Source organism: Phyllostomus hastatus, unplaced genomic scaffold (assembly GCF_019186645.2).
Source record: "Phyllostomus hastatus isolate PE091 unplaced genomic scaffold, TTU_PhHast_1.1 phas_scaffold_129, whole genome shotgun sequence".
NCBI classification, from domain to species: Eukaryota; Metazoa; Chordata; class Mammalia; order Chiroptera; family Phyllostomidae; genus Phyllostomus; species Phyllostomus hastatus.
In genome coordinates this window covers 7,246,821-7,255,639 of record NW_025334009.1, presented here as the reverse complement: position 1 = coordinate 7,255,639, position 8,819 = coordinate 7,246,821, and the positions used below count along the sequence as shown (strand labels likewise).

General features: G+C 63.6%; 1 protein-coding gene across 1 annotated transcript; it reads left to right on the top strand.

Moving 5' to 3' along the window:
• Positions 1 to 311: 311 nt before the first annotated feature.
• Positions 312 to 7,582, top strand: CLEC3B (C-type lectin domain family 3 member B). Its single transcript, XM_045857193.1, has 3 exons — positions 312 to 550; positions 3,608 to 3,706; positions 7,141 to 7,582. The coding sequence occupies exons 1-3, from the start codon at positions 442 to 444 to the stop codon at positions 7,539 to 7,541; spliced, it is 609 nt and encodes a 202-aa protein (XP_045713149.1). The 5' UTR covers positions 312 to 441; the 3' UTR covers positions 7,542 to 7,582.
• Positions 7,583 to 8,819: the final 1,237 nt, after the last annotated feature.

Here is an 8,819-nt window from a genome sequence, read left to right as displayed (position 1 = left end):
CTGGGTGGCGTGGGCAAGTGCTGTGGCCTCGCTGGGGCTCCGTTTCCTGCACAGTGACGTGGGGAAACGGCAGGGCTTCCCCCGTGTCGCTGGTGGGAGGCCGCTCTGAGCTCCCGCCCGGCACGGAGCTGCCCACGACGTGCGCTCCGAGGACCGTCCTGTGTCTGTCAGACGCCTGGAAAACAGAGACTGTGTCGGAAGGCAGGGCCAGGATGCTGGTGGGCGTTTCCCGGGAGGCGAGGCTCTGGGGCTCCCTGGCCCCCCCCCACTCCTTTGCAGGCTTTCTGTTTTGTTTTGTTTGGGCACGCCCGCGGCTAAGGCTGGGAGGGGCTCCTGGACGGAGGTCCTCGTGGCAGCTGCTGCAGACGCGCAGCCCTGTCCCCGGCCGCCGCTGCTCTGCTCTGCTCTCCTCTCTGACCCGGGCGCCGCGCAGGCCGCAGCATGGAGCTCTGGGGGGCCTACCTGCTCCTCTGCCTCTTCTCCCTCCTGCCCCAGGCTGCCACCGAGACCCCGTCCCCCAAGGTCAAGAAGTCTGTCAATGTCAAGAAAGGTAAGGAGGGGGGACGGGCCCCTCTCTGTCTTCCAGGGAGCTGGTCACCCTCTCCTTCGCTGGTCCTCGGGCTCATTTTCCTTCTGGACGAGTCCGGAGAACTAGTGAGGTGCTCCCTGGGGCCTGGGGGGCGGGGTCCCCGATAGCAGGGGTGGCTGGCACAACTGTTGGGGTCCCTGACTCTCGTAGTCAGAGAACCTTCCAGATCCTTACAACTACATCTCCTCTTTCTCTCCCCACTCAGTATTTTAAAGAAACCAAACCTCTTGCAGGGCAGCGTGGAGGTGCCCAGCCCTCAAGGGACAGAGCCCCTGGGCTCTGCTCTGAAACCCCTGAACCTCAGGGTTCTCACCTGGGACGTGGGGGTCGTAGCGCTCGCTCCAAGGGCTGCTGCGAAGGCTTAATGACACAAACCAGGCAGATGTGCTCGATGCCGGGGGCCGGTGGGGGGGAGGACTGAGTTGATTCTTGCCCGGCTCTGTTGCACGCAGTGCCCGAGGGAAGTCCAGTTGTTCAAACTCGAACTGGGAGCCTCCAAGCAGCTTTGTTCTGCCCCCATCGCCGCTGGGGCTCGGGGTGTCCTTGGGTCGCCTTGGCTGCGGCAAGGCCTGCCCTTGGAGCCTGGCCTGCAGTGAAGTCACCCCGAGCTGTGTTGAGACAACAGCGGCGAAACGCCATGGCAATGAACCGGGCCGTCACCCCCACTGGGCTCCGGGGCTAGGAGAGTTCCAGGCGGAGGAGACATAGCGGCCAAGTCCGCAGCACAGAAAACCCAGAGCGAGGAGAGGGGGCGCGGGCCACCCTCGGGCCCCTCTCTGAGCCTCCCCCGTCAGTGGACAGTTGCCATTGGCCGTGAACTAGTGAAGTACGGAAGGTGGCCCGGGACCAGGGAGACCCCCGGCGTGGCGACGAGGGACGGGGCAGAGCTGGTGGGAAATAACCTCCAAGGTTCGGTTTCCAAAGTGAACACAAAGAGAAGTTCAAACCAGAGTGGATATTATGCTGACATTTGTTTTGAAGGGAGGATTTGTGTGAAGATACATACTTGTATACGTATGTTATTTTTCTGGAAGGATTGACAAGAGTTAGTAGCAGTGGTCAGCTCTGGGGAGAAGAGCGGGGTCAGCCAGAGGGGAGGCGTGCTGGGAGGGCTCAGGCAGCTGGGACTGCAGGGGCCACGTGGCCACACCTGGCCAAGGAGTCAGGTGGGCAGGGGGGCCTCAAAGGGCGACACAGGCCCCGAGGGCGGCTCTGGGGGGCCTGGACGACATCCATTTCCATCACACACATCGGCCACTGGAGCCTCTGAGACGGACAGGGGGTGGGGCCAGGGCCTCCTGGTCCTGCCCAGAGCCGCGGAGACGCCCCCTCCGCCCTCACCTTCCCCGGGTGGGGCACCGTCAGCACCTCGCTCCTTGGCCAGTCCCCGGAGGGCCCCTTGCGCACACGGGCACCCTCGTGCACATCACAGAGGTGCCCCACTGAAGGGACAGCTCACGGAAAGGCACCCCTGTCTTCTGCGGTCTGACCCGGCACAGCCGAGGGCAAGGCGTGGGCCTGGACAAGCGCCCCCACTCGTCCCCTCAGCCGGGTGCCCTGGTGCAGTGCCCAGCTCCCGCCACCTGACGTGGCCCCTGCGCGGGCATGTCACCTGACTGGGGACGGAGCGGGTGCGGACTGGCTGGGACAGCGGCCCAGCCCACACAGAACCCCGCCGGGCTGCCTTCCCAGCCCCAAACCCCCTTTCTCAGCCTTGCTCACCTGGGCGTCATTTTCCTCATATTCAGTAAGTTGCATCACTGATTTCTGTAAACGCAAGTATGCTTTCGCTCGCATTTGTTCCCTACGATTCCCCCGCGAAGCCATCTTATGGGTGGACAGAGGCTCCGACTTCACCCCCACGCCTGTGGATGGACATCGTGCGGCCGCAGGCAGAAGGACCGTGGAAGCCCTCCCCCCCTCCTCCCCCCGCTAGGCACAGCCTTTCCTGAGGTCCCTGGGATTTCAGAAAGACAGCTCTCAAATGACACACACGTGTAGAAAGACCCCACACGTGGCCGGCCCCAGCCTGAGGCCAGCAGGGCCCGGCTAGGAATCCGTGCGCTGTGGGAGGCGGGGGAGATCGGGCTGGGAGCCCAGGGCTGGGACCCGGGGCTCGGACCCACCCTGCCAGCTGCTGGCTCTGCGATCTCAGGCGAATTGCTTCGGTCCGGCCTCGGTTCCTGTCTGTGACTCTGCGGAGCGGCGGTGCAGAGACACTGCCCCGGTCACAGGGCTGGGGACAAGCCCAGCGCTGTCCACACGCTTTGTTCCTCTCAGTCTCTGGTCCTCTGCAGAGTCCTCTGGGGTGGGGCTACCACCCCTTCCCCTTCCACAGATGAGACGAGGGAACTGAACTCAGGGAGGCCGAGCATCTTGCTCCAGGTCACGCACCTCCACACACCTTCACAGCCCATGTGCACACTCACAGCCCATGTGCACACTCACAGCCCGTGTGCACACAGCCCGTGTGCACGCTCACAGCCCATGTGCACGCTCACCTGTGCCACCGCACTGGGTCCCAACCCAGAGCCCCCGCTTTGCCAATCTGCGTCTTGCTCCTCCAGCCTGGGGAGGTGGACCGGGGAGGTCTCCAGGGCCCCCAGCCCTGCTTCCTGCGCTCCGTCCTCTTCGGGAGCTGGGGGTGGGGTGGGGTGGGATGGTGGGGGCTCACTGGAGACCCTGCCTGCACCCCCAGCCCAGCCCCTGCCAGTCCCAACACCGTGGGGTCCCCAGCAGCGTCCCTGGGCAAAGGCAGTACAGGTCTCACTGTAGCTGGGGCACGGGACGGGTCTCCCCAGCAGAAGGAAAATCCTGAGCACTTCCTTACACTGTCACCAGCAGGGACAGAGAGGGACACAGCACGCCAAGAGGTCGGGGTCCAGGAGAATGGGTTCCCCTTGTCCTTTGTGGTTTTGAGGGAGGGTCCACCCCACCCAGCCCCTGCCCGCCCCAGTCCCCGCTGCCCTCCGCGCACGTGTGTGTGAGATCATCCAAGTCCGCCCGACTTCACCCTAGATGTCGTGAGCCCGAGGATGTTCGAGGAGCTCAAGAGCCAGCTGGACAGCCTGGCGCAGGAGGTGGCCCTGCTGAAGGAGCAGCAGGCCCTGCAGACGGGTGAGTGCAGGCGGCGGTCTTTCCGGGCAGTCGGGCGCCCGAGAGAAGGGCTCGGGGTGAGGGGGGCAGCCAGCAATGCGCCTGCGGGCTGCGGCCAGCACTAGGGCCTGGCCGCCTCCGTGAGGCCAGGGCACCTGGTTCAGGGAGGCCCCTGCTCAGCCTGATTCCTCCCGGGGAGACCCCCTGACATGGGGGAGTGGGAGCGTCCCAAAGGACAAAGGCTCTCCCACAAGAGTCCGTCATCACCCATGGGAAGCGGGCCCCCTGGGGCGCTCTGTGGAGCAGAGGTGGCGGCCCACCCTAATGAGCCCCCAGGAGACCCTCCACCCAGCCTGGCCCTGCAGCGTCCTGGCCCCACCCCTGCCCCGTGTGTCAGAAGTTTCCCAATCGCTCCTCCTCATCATAATCTTGCTGAAGCAGGATCTGTTGTCCCATTTGAGAGATGGGGGACTGAGCCATGGAGAGGTCCCGTTCCTCGCCCACCCTCACCCCCGGGCTGTCTAGTTCAGCTTAGGGCCCTCGTGGAAAGCTGCCCACCCACTCAGGCTTGGCCAATGGCCACGGGGGGCGGAGCCTGGCTCTGAGCTCTGCCACCCTGCCTCCCAGATTACCATCTGCCAGTCACCCTGGCTCTTCCTTAGGAAATCTGCAAACCTCCTGTGCCCACAGCTGCTCTCTCACCTGCTGCTTCTCTTGCCAAGGCGTCTCCAGGCCCTGGGTCCTGCCCTCCCCTCCTGCCTCCTCAGAAACCTGCAAGATCCTTCTCAATGGGCGGTTTTCACACACACCTTCTTCCTTTCCTTTCAGCAGTCACACGGCCATCCTTCCGTCCCTCTGACCTGCCACGCTCTGCCCCTCCACCACAGGGCCTTTGCACACGCTTCTCCGGCAGCGTGAACGGTTCCCCCAAGGCCCACATAACACATACCCGCAGCATCACCATCTCAAAGCCTCTGATCCCTCCCCTCGATCAGGCTCCCCAGTTTCAAGCTCTCGCAGAGGAACGTAAAGGAAAGAACATCCTTGATCTCATGTATTGCCATCAGTGATGTGATATGCATTGGCTGGTTTATGTCAGCCTTCCACACTACACCACGTGGCCCAGAAACACAGGGGCCACGTGTGCCTCCAGCTGCCCTGTGGGTCTCTCCCTGCACGCCCCCCAGCACAGCGCCTGCCACAGAGCAGCACTCAGGAGACCTTTGCTGAAGGAAGGAAGGAAGGACAAACATGTGACCGGACAGCTTGCTTAGCCCCGCAGTTGGGAGTGGGGGCTCTAGAAAGGGAGTGGCTGCCTTGTTTGGCTTCAAGTATCAAAAGCTTGCCTGACTGTAGCTGAAACAAAAGGTGCATGTGGACGTAGGCAGCTGCTTTTGTTCGGAAGCCACACTGCCTGGCTCCAGGGCGGCGGGCCCAGCTCCAGGCGCCATGAGTGCATTAAAGGCAGGAAGGAGGGGGACCAGCCACCTCAGTCCCATTCATCAGGAAAGTCAAGGTCTTCCAGCCTCTCAGAGCTCTGTCACATGACCACCTGTAGCTCCAAGAACGAGCTTTTGCGGAGGAGCAGACGAGGATGGGGGGAGTGGGGAGAGGGGTTGGCTGGGTCGGCCACCGTGTCTGCATGAGCACAGGGCCACCCTGGGCCTCAGTTTCCTCACCTGTACCGGGGAAGGGGTGGGGAGAGATCTGCAGGACTAGCTCGAAGCTCCCTCTCATGTCTGGGCTTTGTGCTCCTGCAAAGTCCGAGTTACCCAGCCACCACTTCCCACCCCCACCCCCCGTGAGTGAGGCGGCGTGGCGGGGACCTCCCCGCACAAAGGCCACGGCCTGTGGAAATCCCAGCCCCTCCCTCTTTGCCGATGCCCCAGAGATTCACGGTCTCCCGGCCCCCAACTCACCCCCTTCTCCATCACTACCCAACCTGTGGCTCCCCTTGTCTACAATCTCCCCAAAGCACACCTGAGCCCCGTTGGCCTGGCCAAAGAGTTGAGGGGCCAGGGGAGCAACCCCTCTCCCACCATCCGCCCCTTCTCTCCCCCAGTCAGCAACCAGGTGTGAGTCCCCCCCCCGCCCCGCCCCCCTCCCGTCACATGCATTCCCCTTAAAGGACGTGTAGGGAGAGAAAGAGGGATTGCACGCAGGGCACAGGGCCAGAGGAGGGCCGGCACGAACCCAGGGGTCGTGAGCAGGGCACAGCAAGAGTGCCAGCAATGGTGATGGGTGCCAAGGGCCGGCCTTCACGGGGGGCCAGCAGCTCTGTGGTGGAGTGGGTGCTGCAGGTGGCGTTCCCGGAGAGCAGCCCTGAGACAGAGTGTGGCCTGCGGAAGGTGTATTCGGGGTACCGTTAGGATCTGCTCCTGGGGAAGAGAGGGGCAGAAGGAAGCAGGAGTGGGCAGGGAGAGCAACTCAGCAGCCCTGTGGCCTCAAAGAAACCCTTGGCCAACAGCAGAGGGACCTGAACGACGGGAGGACCCTGCAGAGCGGTCCCAAGGTGGGCTCCTTTGGGACAGACCGGGAGCAGGCTGCCCTGGGAAGAGGCGTGGCCTTGGGCAGGGGAGCTGTCTTCCGTGGAGGGGGTTGCCAAGGGGGCCGAAAGCTAAGGGCCGTGTTCCCACGGCACTCCCAGCACCCTTCGTTCCCAAAGGGGGTCCAGGCAGCCAGCCACAGGGTCCCCAGCAGGAAGGAGAGGCGGTGTGGGGCCAGCCTGGGAGGGGCCGGGACGGCCAGCTTGCACAGCTGCATTACAGCAGGAGGGGAAGGGCTGACCTGCCTCGGGTACCATCTGGGAGTCACGTCGGCTCAGTGGTGCGCTGCAGGCGCCGAGTGTGGCGCTCCGGGGGGAGCAGCTGCCCTTGGGGACGCGCAGGTATTTGTTGAGGACGTGGAGTGGGCGTGACTGTGTGGGCGGGGGTGGGGGCGGGATGGGTGGAGTGCAGACAGTGCTAACATTTCCGGGGCCAGCAGCAGGCAGACCAATGGACGCATGCGCCCCCTCCGTCTAAAAAGAAGTTGTAAACCAAGGTGCAACCCCAACTGCTAAGTCAAAACACAGTCTAGCCTCCTCGATCTGAAAGGGAGGGCCCTTCAGTGATTACCCCACCTTGGCGGAGATGAGGGCCTATGCACACCTCCATCCAGTGGGGATGCCCCCCCACTGGGAGGGGCGTGACCCCGAGGTTAGGGGTGTGGGGTGTCTGCAGCTGAGGGGCTGACCTCATGGCCAGCAGTAGGCAGGGGCGCTAGGACTACGTCAGTGGGGGCCTGGGCTCTGCATGCGGCCCACCACAGCACACGCTTGGGTCTGGGTCCGGGGACCATCCAGGACCCAAGAGACAGTCGGGGACCCGGTGGAGGCTGCTGAGCCCACCCTGGCGGTTGGCTCTTTGGTTCCGGGACCCGGCGACCCTCGTGACGGCCATCTGTCCCCCTCGCAGTCTGCCTGAAGGGCACCAAGGTGCACATGAAGTGCTTCCTGGCCTTCGCCCCGACGAAGACCTTCCACGAGGCGAGCGAGGACTGCATCTCACGTGGGGGCACGCTGGGCACCCCGCAGACGGGCCTGGAGAACGACGCGCTGTACGAGTACCTGCGCCAGAGCCTGGGCGGCGACGCCGAGATCTGGCTGGGCCTCAACGACATGGCGGCCGAGGGCGCCTGGGTGGACATGACCGGCGGCCCCATCACCTATAAGAACTGGGAGACGGAGATCACGGCGCAGCCCGACGGCGGCAAGGCCGAGAACTGCGCCGCGCTGTCGGGCACGGCCAACGGCAAGTGGTTCGACAAGCGCTGCCGCGAGAAGCTGCCCTACATCTGCCAGTTCGCCATCGTGTAGCCCGGGGGACCCAGAGGAGGGGCCGCGTTACTTGCCCCAGCGGCGGGGGTGGGGTGGGGGGGTGGGGAGGGGCCGTGGGGGAGGGCGGGGGCTTGGGGGCCGGTGGAGGGGCCGGGGGACCTTCCAGCCTGGTACCCCTGCTCGCAGACACCCTCCAGTGCTGGGAGCCTCCGTTTGCAAATAAAGTTGGTGCAGCTTCTGGAGAGTAGCTACATCTGTGCGGGGTGCTCGGGGGCTCAGGGCGGGGGCAGGGCGTGAGAGGCAGCTGGACACACCGCGGAGAGGGGGGCCCTGGGGAGGGAGGGGAAGGAGGTCCCGCACGGCTGCCGCTTTTTCCCTCTGTATTACTTCTATTTTTCATGTCATTCCCTGCCTACAGACAAGCGGCAAGAATTCCTGTCTACCCTTCAGCCAGATTCTCCAAACTTTAACCATTTCCTGTATTCGCTCTCTCCTTTTACTTCTTCTGAACCGGTTGGCAGTCAATTGCAGGCCTGACGTCCCGTCTCCGGAAAGGAGGACGTTTTCCTAGTAAGCACAGCGCCGTTCCCCCGGTCGCGGAAATTAACGCTCTACGATATTGTCATCGAAGTTACAGCCCGGACTCAGGTGTCCAGCTGCAAACTCCACCTCCCTGTGTTGGAATCCAGCATCCCCTCCCCAACCTCAGGGCGGGGGCGGGGGAGGGACCCCCTCCCACACACCCTTCCTGTCCTGGATCCCTTTCTGGGGTGCGCTGACATGCTGAGTCCTGCTGGGGGTGGGGGTGGGGCTGAGAGCAGAGGCTGCCCACGGGGGGATTTGCAGCCCCTCCTTGCTGACACACTCTGGGAGTGGGCGGGAGGGTCCGGAAGCCAAATATGACACAGGCCTACACTGCCTGACTGGTGCGTCCCCCTTCTCCCCACTCCTCACAGAAAACTCCGTGTTAACAATGGCGGCTCCCATTCGTTGGGTCCCCCGTGCTGCGGGAACTTTAAGGGTGTTTCTTGTTTAATTTTACCCCCCAAGACAAGATGGGCTGTGATGCTGAAGAGAATGTTGAAGCTCAAGGAAGTTAAGCGACTTCCTCTGGTCGCCAGCCGGCAAGTAGCAGGGCCAAGATTTAACTCGGGCTGATTTATAAGGGCCTTGGCCTTCCTGCTGTCACTGTGATGCCTGCTGCCTGTCCTGGAATGTTCCTGGGATGACACGTCAGAGGAGTGGCCTAGGTGTCCCCAGAGGCTACTGGCCGGCTCCTGGCTCCCCCGGGCTTTTCCAATCAGGCAGGCCCCCCCA

Excerpts from the sequence above, each read along its gene's own strand:
- CLEC3B (XM_045857193.1), top strand. The coding sequence starts at position 442 with ATGGAGCTCTGGGGGGCCTACCTGCTCCTCTGCCTCTTCTCCCTCCTG. Across the intron at positions 551-3,607 it reads GTCTGTCAATGTCAAGAAAG|ATGTCGTGAGCCCGAGGATG; the intron begins GTAAGGAGGGGG and ends ACTTCACCCTAG. Across the intron at positions 3,707-7,140 it reads GCAGCAGGCCCTGCAGACGG|TCTGCCTGAAGGGCACCAAG; the intron begins GTGAGTGCAGGC and ends TCCCCCTCGCAG.